The 18,684-nt window shown below is 35.5% G+C and overlaps 1 protein-coding gene across 2 annotated transcripts in view; it reads left to right on the plus strand.

Moving 5' to 3' along the window:
- LOC125075096 (scavenger receptor class B member 1) overlaps positions 1-18,684 on the plus strand; it is a 99,372-nt gene that overhangs the window by 33,098 nt on the left and 47,590 nt on the right. For both annotated transcript variants that reach the window (XR_007120180.1, XM_047686704.1), the window contains exon 2: positions 5,204-5,455. Coding sequence is in view for 1 of the 2 variants with exons in the window: in XM_047686704.1 (XP_047542660.1) it covers positions 5,398-5,455 (58 nt within the window). In the remaining variant the exon portion in view is untranslated. The remainder of the gene's footprint in view (positions 1-5,203; positions 5,456-18,684) is intronic.

The raw sequence follows: 18,684 nt of genomic DNA on the forward strand, positions 1-18,684 counted from the left end.
GTTTGATCGGGGACCGATTCTAAAGATATGCGTAAAGAACAGTATTGTGTGTATGCAGCACGGGAGGCAGGAGACTCCAGACCTCACCCGCCCAAACTTAGCACCCTGAGCAGTGGCTCCATCGCAAGCCCCTAACGCCGGCACTAAGTAGCAATACAATCCCATGCCTTCATACTCTCATAGGATAGTGAGGGCGAGGGAATACAGAGTGTACTTGTGGCTATTATGAGAGACAGACAGACTTGACGACTATTATGAGTCCTGCACAGTGTGTCAACTATTTAATTGATTGTTGAATCAGAACATTAAACATCTTGAAAATTAATCATTCACAGTGCTCGTAAGAGCCTACTGGAATAAAGAATATCTTCGTTTTGAATATTAATGATTTGGGTCTTTGTTTGAGGCCCACTCGTGAGGCCCACATCCTTACAGACAATACGATACAATTAGCACATAATATTATAACGGAACCAGTTGATGTGTCTCGTTGTTTTAATTTTGAATAGTGATAAAATTAAAATTCGTCCGCGAGTGTCGCGTTCTCGTGATCTCGTGAGCTACTTTCACATTTGCGTAATGTTATGCAAAGCTTGATGGTTGTCCCGTAATTGGTAATTCTTAATCGGAATATTGTTTAGGGTTCCGTTAGCAAATCGAAAACCTGAGAAGACCTCAGGAGTTTATTATCCTTTTACAATTTATGATATGTAATTGTACTATAAAGTTTTTGGAGGACAATCTTGTGTCTTGGGATTTTTTCCCCCTTTTCTCTTGGGGAGAAAGTAAGCTTGTTCCGACATGCTGTTTAAATGCGGGTTGGTGAATTCACACGTGGCAGATTAACATCCGACTCATGTGGTCTTCCTCGCGATGTTATAAACACAAGTTAAGCGCATGAAAACGGTGCTTGCCTAGGTTTGAATCCGCTGTCATCGGTTAAAATTAACTTTTCTTTATCACTAGGCCATCTCAACTCTGTATATACAAATTGTTAAACTTTATAAAAAACAGTTGTCTAGAAGTGTCTTGAACACAAATAGCTCTGCACAAAAACAATCGATTCCTAAGAATAGCCTCGACATAAAAATATCAAGACTCAACTAGTTCATCTAGAAAACTGCAGAAGTAAATGACCTTGCACTTTGTAATACAGATCGTCCGACATCTTATTATCTGTTATAAAAAATTTGGCAAATCCAAAGGTGTTAGCATTTTTTTTTTAAATTGCGTCAGTTTAATATTCGCAAGTTACAGTGTTGTTGTTGACGGGAAAACTTTTTGGACTGTTTCGATGTCTTCTTTTCTATGACATTTAAAATCAATGTATGATAATCACAGGATCATCCATTAAATGATACATGAGACGGGATGGAAACTATCTTGTTTCTAATTAACAAGAGTTTATTGAAAAAATTGTTGCTTAAATGAGACGGGAATATGTTTGCATTTTACAGTACACCAGCAAAACGTATGTTGGTAAATTTGTTCGAGTTCAATAGGTATGATATACATATATTATATGTATGTTTTCTTAGAGAGCGTTTGCTTCTCGGACACACTTCGGTATCTAGATATTATGTAATAATTATAAAATTCAAAGGATACACGCATTGAAATATCACCGGCTTATAACACAAGCGATATACAGAGTGAGGTCAGACTTGAGTTGTGCTCAATGAAATGCTACGTTCCTCATGAACGTACCTGACACGCCCTTTTGACAGTCATCAGCCTTGTAATATAACCTTATTCAGTAGGAACCAGGTCCGTACGACCTACGAAAAAACGAGTAATTATTTTAATTGAATTTATAATTGCTACGACAGTTAAATCTTTGCGCAAAGTTTAAAGCGCGCGTACAACCTCCAGATACTCGAGTTATGCAGGGCTATTGACAGGCATTCAAGGTCACGAGCATATTTGAAACCAATTATAAAGTCCTTAATAAATCGCCCTGACCTGAAATCTCAGTAAATATTATTTTTTGACGTTTATTAAAGTGTATTTAATTAGAGCATTTTAATTTTTATAGTATCTACAATTAGATATATACTTTAATTCATAGATCGTATAAAAATTGTCATGAACTATTCACTCGGGTTAATAAAGCTTCGGGACACTATGTAATTTATTTTAATTAATGGCGTTTTTCTTGTGTTCCGGGTCTGAAACTACCAAGACGATGCGACTTGGTATGGCTTTGAGCAAGCCCGTCTAGGTGGATACCATCCACGCATGATATACTACCGCCAAACAGCAATACTTAAAATTATTGTGTTCTGGTTTGAAGGGCGGGTACTGTAACTACAGGCACAAGGGACATTTTAATTCTCAAGGTCGGCGACACATTAGTGATATGAGGAATGATTAGTATTCTTATAGTAGGGTATAATATACATGGATTGTGTCTGTTTTTCACGACTGTCAAAGTCAAAGTCAAAAATCTTTATTCAATATAGAAGTGTTTGCTTATTGATTGTCAAAAATCTACCATCGGTTCGGAATTTAGCACCTCGGATCTGAGAAGAACCGGCGAAAGAAACTCAGCGGGATATATTTTTTTTTTAACCATTTTTCATGTACAGTTTTAGTTAATTAAAACAGCCTGGAGGCGATCATTTCATTCCCAAGGTGTGCAGTCAACTAAAAAGTCATTAGTGTTGTAATATCCTTTAGCACACAAACGCTCTTTAACGACTCTTTTGAATTTTATAATTGTGACCGAAAACTCGGTTAGGAGGACATCTTCATCATTCCACACGACGCCGTTCGATTGGCGATTGTGTGTAAATCTTGTATCGGATTGGCTGAACACATGTCAACATTCAATTGCCAATTCATCAAATTTTCCGCCACGCGGCGACTATTGTGTTATCTGTCTTGCTTCTAAATTGATGTTGCTGAAAAATATACGCACTGCGTGTATTCGCATCTAATAGATAAAAGTAAGCATTTATTGTTTCGCATATTTTCTATTTTTTATAGTTATCAATATTGTATGGATCAATTTGAGTTACGAGCCGAGATGGCCCAGTGGTTGGAACGCGTTCATCTTAACCGATGATTTCGGGTTCAAACCCAGGCAGGCACCACTGAATTTTCATGTGCTTAATTTGTGTTTATAATTCATCTCGTGCTCGGCGGTGAAGGAAAACATTGTGAGGAAACCTGCATGTGTCTAATTTCAACGAAATTCTGCCACATGTGTATTCCGCCAACCCGTATTGGAACAGCGTGGTGGAATATGCTCCAAACCTTCTCCTCAAGTGAGAAAAGAGGCCTTTAGCCCAGCAGTGGGAAATTTACAGGTTGCTAATGCAATTTGAGTTTTGATATAACTCACAAATCAAGACTGATGTCGCCCTGACCGACTGCGGCCATTCCCAAGGGAGTCCAGCCAACAACGCAGGATATATAATAGTACACAAGCATACGTGCAAGCACAGGTGCACTTAATTCCCTCACTCGTATAATCCGATGTGACGGTAAACCTTTCTAACTTTTTATCGGTCCCACATGGGATTTGAACCCAGGACCTCGGAAATTGCGGTTTTATATTTTGCCACAAAATAAAACGAGGCCGTTAAATAGAAACTGTACTAATAATGTACCTATACTGTTATCTAAGAATGATTATATTTTTTTAAGCGCGCTTATATCAGATACTAGTCTGATTTGAAAATATCGACTGATGCGGTTAGCAGAACCGGGTGAAACGGATCGGTCTATACACATAAGGCAAATAAAGACGGTGTGCCGTTTATTATATGATAAAACCTTCTCAGAAAACGCGTTGCAACTTCTGGTACAAGTTTTACGTGTACTGGTTCAGTAGTTTTTTCAGTTACGGAACACGAATTATAGTCTATTCAATTATTACTATAAGCAAGAAGATTTAGAACTGCTCCGCCATTAACGCTCTGTTGGTCGAAAATTGACAGTCGCGAAATTTAATTGGCATTTTGATTCATGCCAATTAAAAAGCCTGACGATAACTTTAAATTTGATATATCGTACTCAGCGATGAGGAAAACATCGTGCATGTATATGTCTAATTTTAATGAAATTCTGCCACATGAGTATCAACCAACCCGCATTTTAATAGAGTGATGGAAAAAGCTCTAATCCTTATCCACAACTAGAAGACCTTAGCCTAGCAATGGGACATTTTCAGGCTGATAATATTTTACTTTTTGCCAAACGATTTTTGCTTATAACTTGATGAGTAATTTACGAGGTACTCCTCGTATCAGCTTACTGTTTGACATTAAGCGTAGGAGTGTCCCTATAAGCCGAGTAGGTACGAAAATAGGGTAGGTTTTCTTTTTAGTAATCGCGCCATCTTTTATCCGAAATCAAAATCAATCCGTGATAGTCATTGTATGTGCACAAGAAGTAAGGATAACCTGAGAACGCCAAGTTACCGAATCCGCAAAGTCAATAAATCTTTGTTGGGGCAAGGTATCCGTTGCTATAATAAAAATCCGCAGACATTTTTAACTTTGCTGTTTCATAGGTTCAAGTCATTTGTAAAAAATACATTTGTAAAGAAGGCGTATTATTCGATACAAGATTATATTGATGATGAATAAGCGTGGAGTTAATACTTGTTGACTTCCAGGCAGGAGATATAACATACATATATAATTGTATTTAACTAACATGACTGTATTTTTAGATGTTGAAAAAGAGTAACTACTGAGTTTCTTGCCGGTTCTTATCGGTAGAATCTACATTCCGAACCGGTAGTAGCATTACTTTTAATAGTTTGTTAAATGACGATTCAAAAGTGCTTGTAAAAACCTACTTGAATAAAGTATATTTTGATTTGACTTGATTTGATTTGAATAATACATCGTTACAGTTCCAATCTTTAAAAGGAGTAACGGGCCGTCAGTCTTCCATAGGCCCGGGTCAAGGTGTGCAATCTGCCTCATTAAACATATAATTTTTATTGAATACAGTTAAACAATAACTGTTTAAGAAAACAACAATCATTATTGTAAATTAAATTTTAATTAATTTGTATAAGTAGTTACAAATTAGACTTTGAAAATTAAAGGCTTAATTGACGTCGGTAATGTATTTAAATGTTGATAAAAATTATTCTCACCTTTACCCAGCCTTCGGAGACGGTCCTCAGCCATGATCTTTGGTAGCCAGAACATGTTCTTAACATATTTTTTTCCTTATATCGCAGGTTTCTGCGCATACGCACATCGCGTAACGTCATAGAAGTCACAGAAGTCAGTTCGCGACCGACCGCCGGCGAAGGAGGACGCTGCGCCCGGTGGAATTGTCAATTTAAATTGATCAACAACTAAATGGAACGGTTTTAGTGTGTGTGTGGTGCCGTGTGATATTGTGTTTATTGAAGATTTGTGGACAATCAAAATGCAGGGCCGTGACAAATTATGCGCTAAGCTCACGAGCGCATTCCTCAGAAAGTGGTGTAAGTATTACTTACCACAGATTAACTTAAAAATAAAATTATTTAAAGTGCTTTCACTTCATTGAGTATCGAGAGAGACGTACGTCCTGTACGATTTGCATTTAACGTATTTAGGTAACGATCTAAATATTCATTTAAATTAACATACATTTGTATTATAATTGTTACATTAATACAGAAATAACTACACGTTTTTTTTTGCTGCATTGTACTACTAGATATATCCGGTATCATAAAAATAAGATCGCATTTTATATATTTGCGGTAGTTTTAATTTAATTCGTTTATTAAAATCATTGTGTATAAAGTGTAATTCAGTTTGTGTACTGGGGTTGACTTTGAATATGAGGAATGGAATGTGTGTTCAGCTTCGCCAACTGAAGATAAGTTTGAGCCTAAGAACGGAGTTTAGTAGAAGTGGCACAGACAGACATACGTACAGAATTAAAGTAACAGTGTATAAATACCCTTCGGAGATTATTCCACTTCTGCTCCAATGCGGATCGGTAGACATATGGCGGATTTTAATCCGACGCGATGTTTCTCTTGACTGCTGCACGAGATGAATCTCACACAAAAACAGGTGCTTGCAAGTAAGGAATCGTAACTTCGGTTATATTTTAAGATTTAAACCTGCCACCTACCGATGTAAAAAGTCGCAGGATCGATCCTCACCCCCAAGGGGGTCTCTTGTCGTCTCCACTCCTAATACAAGTGATAAGCTTAAAATGAGAGGAAAATAGGAATATTATCAATTTCTTAATTTTGCTTTGGGCGTTGCTACGATTCTTAAAAAAATAAATTATAGAAATACAGAGACTAAATGTATGGTAGGTACCACCATCATCAGATATTCTACCGCTAAACAGTGCTACTTAGAATTTTTGTTTTGAAGGGTGATTGAGGCAGTGTAGCTAAAGGCACAAGGGGCATAACATCTTATTTTCCAAGGGTGGTGGCGCATAGACAATGTCCGAAATTTCCTCCAGCGCCATTGTCAATGGGGTGACCCCGTGCCATCAGGTGATCATTTCGTCTAACTGTAACATAGATGGAGTGGATATAGTTTTCTATTCTCTTTATTTAGATATTTTATGTACTTTTGTAATGTATTGTTTTAAATGTACCGATATTAATTTAATTACAAATTCATATTATTCTAAATACTTATATATGTAAATATACGTAAATTTTACATTTGTAACATTCAATAGACCCGATTGTGATGAGATAATCCAATTTGCATTTGTTTAATAGTTTCGATGATTACTCCGGACAAATAGACACTTAAAAAATATGTATTTTCGTTTGGGGAACATATTTAACCAAATAGACAATTATTACACAAAAATAGTAGTTAATTTTGACGACCTCCGTGGTCTAGTAGTGTGTACATCGGTTTTCATGGGTACGCCACTCCGAGGTCCCGGGTTCGATTCCCGGCCGTGTTGATGTAGAAAAAGTTTATTAGTTTTCTATGTTGTCTTGGGACTGGGTTTTTGTGGTACCGTCGTTACTTCTGATTTCTCATATATATATTGGACAACATCACCTACATTACTCTGATTCCAATGTAAGTAGCTAAAGCACTTGTGTTAAGAAAAATAATAATTAACAGAAGTAACGACGGTACCACAAACACCCAGACCCATCTTCTGACAATATATATATACATATAATTTAAAACCACACACATACGCCAAAGTTTTAATTTATATGGATACGATCAGAAGAAAATATCCCATAAAATATTTAATATTTAAAAGATAATGAATTATTGCTCAGTATATTTACAAAATAGTAAATAATATATGATTTCGACCTTGAGTATGTTATTTTGTATCTCGTGATGAATGATAAGGATCGTGCCGTGGAGAAATAACGCTTAGCAGATGAATTCTTGGGAGTTTGTTGTGAGAACTTTTATTATTATTTAGTCTTTATGACGCCAAGTTTCCGACTCCGCAAATTTTCTATTATTATTAAGCATAATAAAATTGGAGTGTCCGTTTGTAATAATATTAAAATAACCGCTTTTTACTAAATGCATATGTATGTATACACGGCACATATACCAAAATAACATTGTTTTTTAATTTCTGTCGGTCTGTTTGTTCTGGATAATCTCTGGAACGGTTGGACCGATTTTGACGGGACTTTCACTGGCGGGAAGCTGATGTTATAAGGAGTAACTTAGGTTACAACAATAACTTTTTTGTTAAATTCAAACGCGGCCGAAGTTGCGGGCACGGCTAGTATATCATACGGCTTCGTCCGCGTTTTACCGGTATGTTGTCAGGTTTTGGGTGTCAAAACATAGCCTATTTTCCATAGCCTTCAATTCTTAAAGTTGAATTGCTTCATATCAAACTTCATTAAAAAGTAACAGACAGACGGACAGTTTCTTTCGAATATATAATTTTAGTTTAGATAGGTAAATCCCTGAGGCGAGGTATTCGTTTTTATACAATCTTTTCCGCAATGATTTTGTAACTTCGACGATTAGTAAATTTAAATAATTTATTAAGATTATATAGATGACAAGGAAAGATCAGCTTTTACTTGATTTACAAACAAGATATTAAATAAGTAATTAAATTAAATTATATTTAATTAATATTATACAAAACTTTGTTCTTCTCGTTAGAATCTCTACATTCTGAAACCTTGCAAGTTGAATTCATTGAAACATGAATAATGGCGATTAAAAGTATTTTATAAAAGCCTACTTGAATAAAGCATATTTAATTGTATTCAAAATATTCCATTAAACGAAAAGATCCAATACATCCCGGCATTTAAATCTAACGCTAGTTTACGAAGGTGAAAAGTCGCTTCTATATCATAAAGGTTCATTAAAAAAACTCGTCCCTATTCAAACGTTGTGTTAGCAAACGTACATCGAACGGTATTACATATCTACGTTTGATAAAAACTCGACGAACCGGTCCGGCGATACTTGCGAAAGGTGCATTGATTAAGTCTATTTATAACACATCCCCCCCCCCCCCATAAGCATCTTTACTACCTTAGGGCATAGGGAATTGCAGGCAAGTGTTCTTTTGTTCAGCTTCTTAGTCACTGATGGTAGGGTCGGTATCATCCTTAATCACGTGTTCTACCGATAAACAGTAATATTTAGTGTTGTTATGTTACGGTTTCACAAAGCACAAAATAGTTCCCTTAGTTCCCAAGGTTTTTGGCACATTCGCGACGTAAAGTATGGCCAATACAGTACCGATATATATAGGCAATGGTGACCACTTACCATCAGTTGATCCGTTAGCAAGTATATGACTTAAAAAAATTAATATTATAGGTTCATTCACCTCTGACTTTCCACGTGTTTTCATAATTTATCTCGTGCTCGACGATGCAAAGAAACAGTGTACAATAAGCTTCAAGTCGTCCACGTGTGGAGCGGTCTTGACCAAGCTCTCAACAACCGTCATCGTCATCGCAGCAGTAATATGCCTACTTCCGGACAAAGGCCTCCAGCGAGGATTCCTCCAAAGGCTGGTCTCACGCTACCCGCATAACATTTGCAGGCTTTTAATTTGCTTATAACCCGATTACTGCGAAGCCTACGCGTTTATTAAATACCGCATCTTCTAACCTACCTATAATAATTTATTACATTATTAAAATCGTCATCAAATGAAAATGCTTTCCATTAAACCAGGTATTCTGCCATTATCTATAAAATCGGCAAAAAAATCATGTCTGTTTTATGGTATTTTATGGTATAAGTATCTAAGTATAAAATAAAATCAAATCAAATCATGAGTTGTAGATCTACGGTTCATGAGTTACAGCCTGGTGACAGACGGACGGACAGCGGAGTCTTAATAATAGGGTTCATTTTACCCTTTAGGTACGGAACCCCAAAATATACCTAGATTTATAAATAAAGACGAAATGTCGTAATGTATGTACGAACGTATGAAGAAATTGTTCTTTTGATGTTTGCTTGATAATTTTTATGTTATAACAGTGTTAATTGCATTGTGCCGGACTGTTTGTTATAATGGAAACTATTAGCACACGGCTACAGCACGTTATTTTAATAATTGGCGAAGCTTTGCTGCATTATGACGCCATCTTGTTTTGACGGTCAGATTACTAGTTTTTTTATTGTTAAACGACTTACACGATTCAGCAGAAACCGATAATCGTTATAAAATGTTAAATAATTCTTAATAAGAATGTCTTGCCTTATAATCACAATGATATTGATCAATTGAAATAAAACTAGTTTTTAACGGATTTAATCGTGGTCACGGGCAGACTGCAAAGTCCACGAACACTGCAAAGTGCTCGAAACGTCGGGATGTTAAAATAATTAATATACGCGATTAAATCCGTTAAAAACTAGTTTTATTTCAATGTGTAATAATCGCGAAAATCTAAGACGATATTGATCAAGTCGATTCTGACTGAAACTTGATATGGCGATCCTTATGTTAAGCCAAGCCGGCTAAGGAATCCAGAATTACATGACCTCCCTTCGAGAAAAAAATCTGCTAAGCGACATTCCAAATAGACGCAGAAGATGGAGAGTCATCACAATCCAAATCCAATATATTTTATTTAAATAAACTTTACAATAAAGCAATTTTGAATCGTCAATATTTCAAGTCTACCACCGATTTGAAAAACAGCGCATAGCTCTTAAAACAAACCAGATTTATATAGAGGTAAGTATCCAGTATTAATGTTCTTGATCAGATCTTCGTTGGAAATCGAGCTTAAATACAAGCATCTCTATCCAATAAGTATTCGTTTCGTCGTCGTGGAGAAGTAGAGTTGTTATTGTCATCAATAATTAGTTTGCGATGATATTTTATAATCGTTCAGACAAATTATAACGGAAACAAAAATATAAAATAATGTCAAAGGTACAAAGAATATGTCTCAGTCAATTTGATTATTCGATGTTTTTAAAATATAGTCGTCATCGCGTTGATTAAGACATACATACGACGTACGTATAAAATAACTATAGTGAGCCGGAACAAATATTTGTACCGACAATACAAATTACAATTGCTAGAGGGAATATTTGCGACCAAACTTTGTCGTAATTGTCAGGGCCGGATGCGAAATTATTTCAGCTCGAATTCGTTAAAAGTGAGCCAAAAAAAGAAAAATTTATATGGATGGTGACCTTTAGGTTCGTTGCGTTCCACCGGATTATGAGGGTCAGGTATTAGAGAGAAAATTATATATGCACAAGTGCGTAAACACAGGTGTAGTGTTTGTGTGCATTTTTTTATGGTATAGGCTATCGGACGAGTATTTGGGCCACCTGGCTTACTAAGATGTTATGTCCCTTGTGCCTGTAGTTACACTGGCTCAGACACCCTTAGTTGTAGTATATCTGATATATCTGATCAGACGGGCTTGCACAAAGCCTTACCACGAAGTAAATAGCATATATAATATGTCCAGAGTAGTTCCTAGACTACTCCCTTGAGATTGCCCGCCTTGGCCAAAATTAACTAGGTCACTAACCTTTGGGTTAGGACAAAGGAGGAAAAGGTCAGTATACTTTATTCAAGTTGGCTCAAGGTCGTTTGAATCGTCATTTTAATTAAATAATTATAACAAATTTTGTATTTAAATTTTTATTCTGATAATTAATTAGTATTTTAACAGAATAATTAAGAAGATTTTCAAAATTAATTTATATAAAAGCGTTTGTGTGTTAATAGGTACATTGCTTTATGATACGTTTTATTTTTAAATGATTCTGAATTTTGTTTAAAATATGTTCAAAACTGGTCCGTTCCGAATAAATTGATAAAAAAACAAAAAATATCGCTTAAGTAATTTTTTACCTAACAAGTGTTTAATGGATTACAACATAAAATTTTACATAAAGTTTTAATTATCCTCAATAAACTCGTCCGGTTCTGTGGCCTCTTTGATGGTAGCAGAGGTGTCGTTGAGGATGTCCTGAACTCCTGACCGACAGCGGCTACGGTATTGAATCAAATCAAGAGTTACTGTCCAACTGTGCAGCACATGTTATAGTGCATGTCCGATAACACAGGTACACAGGTGTACTCTTAACTCAGATACGATTGCAAAGTCAGGCGCAAGACCTGTATAGATCTGTTCACTACGAAGCCAACTCCTCCGCGTTGTTTAGTATCATTAACGGCCTTGCTTACGAGAACTTTTAGATGCATTATACGATTAAAATTAGATTAATGACAATCAAAACAATTAAACGTCAATTCAACGTGGAGGAGTACGCAATCGTGTATACTATCAACATTCAGACTACGCTCTACCACTGAGATAGATTCTCATTCTCGTCGGGAAAACCCAATAAGTTTTAAATAAGTTTCGTTACGGGTTTTTACAATAAGAATATCAATTAAGATTCGTTGATCTTAATTATGATCTAGAGAAGTGTCCAAAATGTCTGCCACCGGTTGAACCGTTCGTCCGATCGAAGATGAATCTTAATATGAATGATTAAGTATTTATTAACAGATGAAAAATGTTCATTTTACAAACAAATGTTGTTGAAATTCTCATCTGTACAGAAGTTATTGGTTCTACTAACAATTGCTGGACAAATTAATTTGATAATTGTATTCGTTAGGTTAGAACGTAAATTCCGATTTTGGTTTACTTATTTAGCGCCAGTCAGTAGTCTTTAATAAAAATAAGGTTTTATACTTGAATTGGTATTTTACATGTAACTCCGACTACTATGTTTACTAAAAATTATTATTATTAAAAATATATTTGTTCAATACTCTCCACAGTGTCTCTGGGCTGGTACCACCAGATTCAGATTCAGATTTTCTACCGCTTAACAGTAATACTTAGTATTGTTGTGTTTCGGTTTGAATGGTGAGTGAGCTAGTGTGTGTACAAAGCACAAGGGATATACCATCTTAGATTCCAAGGTTGCTGGCGCATTGGAGTTGTAAAGAATGGTCAATATTTTCTACAGACATTTGCCCTAAGGTTACCTATAAAAATATTACTTGAATGTGAAAAATAATACTTGTGCACAGGGGTTATATCATCTTAGATCCCAAGATGGCTGGCGCATTGGATTTGTAAGGAATGGTCAATATTTTCTACAGACATTTACCCTCAGGTTACCTACCTATAGCCGAGATGGCTCAGTGGTTAGAACGCGTGCATCTTAACCGATGATTTCGGGTTCAAACCCAGGCAGGCACCACTGAAATTTCATGTGCTTAATTTGTGTTTATAATTCATCTTGTGCTCGACGATGAAGGAAAACATCGTGAGGAAACCTGCATGTGTCTAATTTCAATGAAATTCTGCCACATGTGTATTCCGCCAACCCGCATTGGAGCAGCGTGGTGGAATATGCTCCAAACCTTCTCCTCAAAGTGGGAGGAGGCCTTTATCCCAGCAGTGGGACATTTACGCGCTGCTAATGCTAATGCTAACTACCTATAAAAATAATACTTGAATATATTTCGATTGTTTTGATGAGAAGGATGTTTAAGTTAGATGTGAAATTATCAGCACTTAACAGCATCACATAAAAGCCGGCGGACCTATCAGGCCAACTTCTATGCGCCTGAGATATCGATCTTAAACAGACATATTAATGTCCATTTTTATTCATGATAGGTGTTGGTTTTACTTACAAAGTATAAATTAAATAAATATTTGTAAAGAACGCTTTGACAGAATGTCATTTTGTTCGAATGGATACTTCAATTTAAGTGATTGTGTATGTTCATGTTAACAGCGCTGTACACTTTAGTGACCCTGACGAATGGCGTTTTAACTCGTTTTAAGATATTAAACTAATCACAGACTATGGTGTAGCATAGAAGTGGCATGTTCTAGAAATAAATTAAATATATAATTAATATATAAAATAAAATGTCTTTAAAATCTTAGTATGTTCGTTCGGGCTAATGCCTCTTCAATCCTCTTGTGGATAAGGTAAGCAGCTGTTTCGCTTATTTTGTAATATGTGCAGGCTTTTTCAAAAAAAGTCAAGTTAGTAAACTGAAATAGAAGCGAGCTGGTCACAGGAGGCAAGGCCTTGGCGAGCGTAGGACTTAAGCTAAGTGTAGTCGCAATACACGAACAGTGTCTGGCATCTGGCAATGCGTAAAGATTGAGAGTTGATCGAGCTAATTACAGTAGTCTATGTCCAGCAGTGGGTCCAGGCTTCGTCGTGATGTTTTCCTTCTCCGGGAGCATATGTTAACAAATTTAGCACTTAAAGTAATACTAATACTACCCGCATTCTTCCGTCAAAATGACCGAGTTAATAAACACATAGAGAATACGTCCCGAGAATACACATATGTAAATAAATTCTATTTTTGTCGATGTCACCTCTAATGTGTTATTATGTCTGTTTCCGACCGACGCCTTCGGCGCACTGTTATCAACTGTTTAATTATTCAATGTATTTCATTTTCTGCGTTCTGATGTTAAAAATAATTGAATTCTCGTAATGTTGGCTCATTGAAAATAATAATAATAATAAGATGCATCAGTTTTTATAACACTGCTTATACAGAGATAATTAAAATTCGTGGTTTTTGAAAGTACGTGAAATAGAGATAAAATAACCGACCCAAACAGATTTCTCATGTTTTCTTAATAATTCTATGAGCTTCTGAACATTCTGCATATATAGTAGATTCAGAATATTTCCAAGGTAGGTTGCACATTGATATTGTTTAAGGATGTTGTTAAGGACACTGGTGACCATTTATTCTCAGATAGCCCAGTAGGTAGTACTGGCCATTCTATTTATTTAATTAAAATATAATGTAAATGTCTCGGAAAGCCAATTTCAGTCTGGTAACTTAAAATGCTCGTACACATTAAAATAAAAGGACGTTCAAAATAAAACATAAATGATCGCTACAAGACGTTGCAAGACAAAAAAAACTGTAAAATCATTTTTAAAGCTTAAATAAAAAAAGTAATATTAAATTCAAATGAAACTCAGCGTTTTGTTATAAAACAAAACTCTATACTGTACTTTTTTGTATGTCGTTTTATTTGGTTAAAAATAATTTATTGTGTGAATTTTTTGTATTATTTTAAATGCATATCGTTTAAAGTTTTCAAGCGAACTCGGGTCTGCGACTGGTTCTTGTTTTGTATTATCTTTAAATGTACAAATAATACGAATTCGGAACTTGTGTTTTTATACACGGGATGAACAGAAACGACTTCCAGATTTTAAAGGTGCGCCGTTTAACTGTGAGTGGGATCATCACAGTGACATTGTGAGCTGTAAATCGCTAACGAGTAATCAAAATCGGAATCGGAATCGAAATCGACATCGAAATCGAAATCGAAATCTACTTTATTCAAGTAGGCTTTTACAAGCACTTTTGAATCGTCATCACCGGTTCGGAATGTAGATTCTACCGAGAAGAACCGGCAAGAAACTCAGTAGTTACTCTTTATTTATATATAAGAATAAGAAATAAGTCGATTTCGAAGAAACTTGCAGTAATGGAATTTATTAAACATTGCCCTGATAGAAGATTCTCGACTATACAACTTTAGTGAGTTTAGCTCACTATGAACGTGAAATTATAGTTTATAAATAGCACTTTATCATCGGACTCGCATAATCCGATGAGAATCTCACACGACCGGAAAAACTAACTGTGCAGGTAAACGGATTTACAAAACTTCGCTCTTCTACTAAAATTTTCTTGATAGAAAAACCCGATAGGTTTTTTGGCATGACGCGTTATTTGAACTCTGAACTTCGGGAGTTGCCTTGTAGGTTACTAGACCATTTAGACATTTAACTAGTACTATATATTCTAAGTTAATGCAACTTCTTTCTGAGTTCTTTATATATTTGTTCAGCAGTCGCCGACATCAATACGATTACAAACACATTATATACAATTGTTTGATTCGACACACGTCACCATTGCTGATCGACATTCTAAAGGCGATAATCGTGAGAAATATTTGTGTATATAGCTAAATTGTCTGTTTGTTTAAACTGGGAATGTACAATTCCAAATTGAGAAAGCTGACCTTCGATAGTTGATGTATTGAAAAAGGTTCGATCTATGGGTTCGAAGTACGGTTCTAATTATTATTAGACTAACATCTTCTCTGCACTATGATATCATAACGTACACAAGGGTATCCCCTCTGTATCCTCGTTCAGAGTTCGATGGCAGACCAATCATTAAAATGAAATGAAAATACAATAAAGTTTAGGCGCATGACCAACGGCTAAAAGATTTGAATTATAGCTGACATTTTCTCATCGACTTCAGGATATAAAACCTTATAACCAGAGAGGCGGATGAATTGTATATTTTAATTGACTATTAAATAATATAGCTCGACGCAGTATCCTTGTGAGTCTACGGTTACATATGAACAATCAAGCGAGACAAAATACAGTGCAGTTGTCACAATTACTTCGACGAACATGTGTGATCGTAGCTTTAAATATATCGCTTGTGGAAACACCAGATTCCGTAAAACAATGATCGATAGATGCGGGCTTAGACCACAACAAAGGAAACATCGATAAAGATTATAGCGATACTCAGAGATTTTTTTTTTGCTGGCATTGTTATAAATGTAAAGGGTCTTAACTGCCATTGTGGCGCCAACCAGGGAAGAGTCTGCCTCTTCTAGCCCGCTGTACCGGAACCATCAGATCTCCACAAAGCTAATTAACACCGCTTAACTGGTCACTTATGAAGTATTTTGTCAACATCATCATCAGCCCATATTCGTCCACTGCTGAATATAAGACTCTCCAAATGCACGTTACTGTGGTCTTTCTTCGGCAACTCGCATCCAGCTCCTGCCAGCCGTTTTGCGCAAATCACCACTCCACCGTACCTGAAGACGTATAAAGTATTTTTTATAAGTACTAAATAAGATGGAATCTTCAAGAAAAGTGACACATTTCTTAAAGGCGGGTAACGCATCTGTAAGCCCCCCAATGTCGACGGGCGGTTGTAGTTCAACTAGACCCCAGCTCGGTTACTACCTACATCATGAAAATATCCTAAAGATAAGATGGATAATTAAACTTCAATGAATTTTAGTTGTACATATATAGGCCTCTGTACGACTAAGTTGGTATCACGATCATTATAAGTTTTAATGTGATTCAAATTGCAAATGTTTGCTAATCAGCAGCTGTCTCGCTTGATCGGTTAGGTGTGTTAAAGTTCCTTACGATAAAATATCTCATTGTCTGAACGTAACGAATACAAAATAAAACGGCTGTTATTTATTCAACGTGGACTAAAAATAAAATGGTATGTAAAATAAGTAACATATCATTATCGTAAAAAACGAATCGCATATTGAACACGTCCCACTTCTAAGAAATACCTCAGCGCAGATTATAAATAAAAATGCCATCAATCACTTGCGGTATGACGGTTTGAGTCGTATTACGACTTGTATCTTGTTATTTTCAAATTAAAAAATTCTCACCGTTTCATCGACAGGAATTTTATTTTATTGTTTAAACCTTTAGTTAGGTAGGTAGTTAAACGTTGTAATTCTAAACGAATCGGCCATTTTGGATTGTGGTGGTAAATCGGTTATTTTTAACTTTTTTAATAAAACCTTTATTCGTTATTTTCTATAACTTTAGTCGTAATACTATTTCGCATGTATAATATATTTCGAAATAAACGTAAACCTTTTTTTAGGATTTATGAACATTATCAATTATTTTTCAAAAAAAGATTTAGTATAAATTATCACCAGCAGATAAAACAGCATCAAAATACCTTTAGCACAAAATAGAAGATCATTTATGCACACTAAAAACAAAACAGGACCTAAAACTGATCCTTTAGGAACCCCTAATAATTATTAGTCAATATCGATAATGCGTTATTATAAGCAGTGATAATTCATGAAATAAAACCTTATTTTATTTAATAATTATATTATCTATGACATTTGTATTTTTATTATTTATTCCACTTTATATTTTGCACGCAATGGAGTGATCGCCTTCTCAAGCAATTCGCCGAATATAATGACGATAGATTTTTGTGTAAAAGTAGGACGAACAAACACTTTCACAATTATAGCCTTAGCTGTATATTGTAATGTGTTCATATGTATAAGATATGAGCCGAGATGGCCCAGTGGTTAGAACGCGTGCATCTTAACCGATTATTTCAGGTTCATGCCCAGGCCGGCACCACTGAATTTTCATGTGCTTAATTTGTGATTATAATTCATCTCGTGCTCGGCGGTGAAGGAAAACATCGTGAGGAAACCTGCGTTTGTCTAATTTCAACGAAATTCTACCACATGTGTATTCCACCAACCCGCATTGGAGCAGCGTGGTGGAATATGCTCCAAACCTTCTCCTCAAAGGGAGAGGAGGCCTTAGCCCAGCAGTGAGATATTTACAGGCTGCTAGAGTAAAAAAAAAGTATAAGATATATCTATATACTCGTACATATTATGATTTGTGCGTCTTTTAGTGTCCGTGTAACTTCTAAACTATTTGTCTGATTGTAATTCCAATTAATACCATATGTTTGTTTTATCTTGACGATGGTAAGTATTAGTTTATTACACAACACCAAACACATACTGTAAAGATGGTGGGCTTCATGTTAAAAGAATTCTCTACACGACCTTAGAAAGTGCTTAAGCGTTTTGCACATACATACATGCGAAAATACTTATTATATATATGATCATATAATTTTAAATGTTTCTGAGAAAGCCCTCATTAATAGACCAATATAAGATTTTTAATTGACATGGTTATTTTTGTTACTATCAGTATTTAAAAAGGGATATTTACCATGTTTTTTATTTTTATTTGGTGGAGCTCGATATTTCGACATTATATACGAATGTCTTGTTCACGAGACTACTCGTTTTAAATACTGATAGCAATAGACCAATATCTTCACATTTATAAGCTAACTACCACTTCTGACTAAATCTCCGAAACTACAGGTCGGATTGACTTCAAATTGAACATCTACAGTTACTCGTATCAAATCAAATTAAATTTCTTACCCTTCCTACTACCCTTCCTTCCTTTACCACCGGTTCGGAAAAGAAAATACCCTGAGGAGAACCGACGAATGAACCTCATTAGGTTTTATTTTGTAATTTTATTAGCATACGTAGACACTTACCTAGAGAGGATTTTTGTAAATTGTATCTTAAGAGGGGGAAACGGATGGGCCAACTTTGTATGAATTTTATCT

The sequence above is a fragment of the Vanessa atalanta genome, chromosome 29, assembly GCF_905147765.1.
Source record: "Vanessa atalanta chromosome 29, ilVanAtal1.2, whole genome shotgun sequence".
Classification (NCBI taxonomy): domain Eukaryota; kingdom Metazoa; phylum Arthropoda; class Insecta; order Lepidoptera; family Nymphalidae; genus Vanessa; species Vanessa atalanta.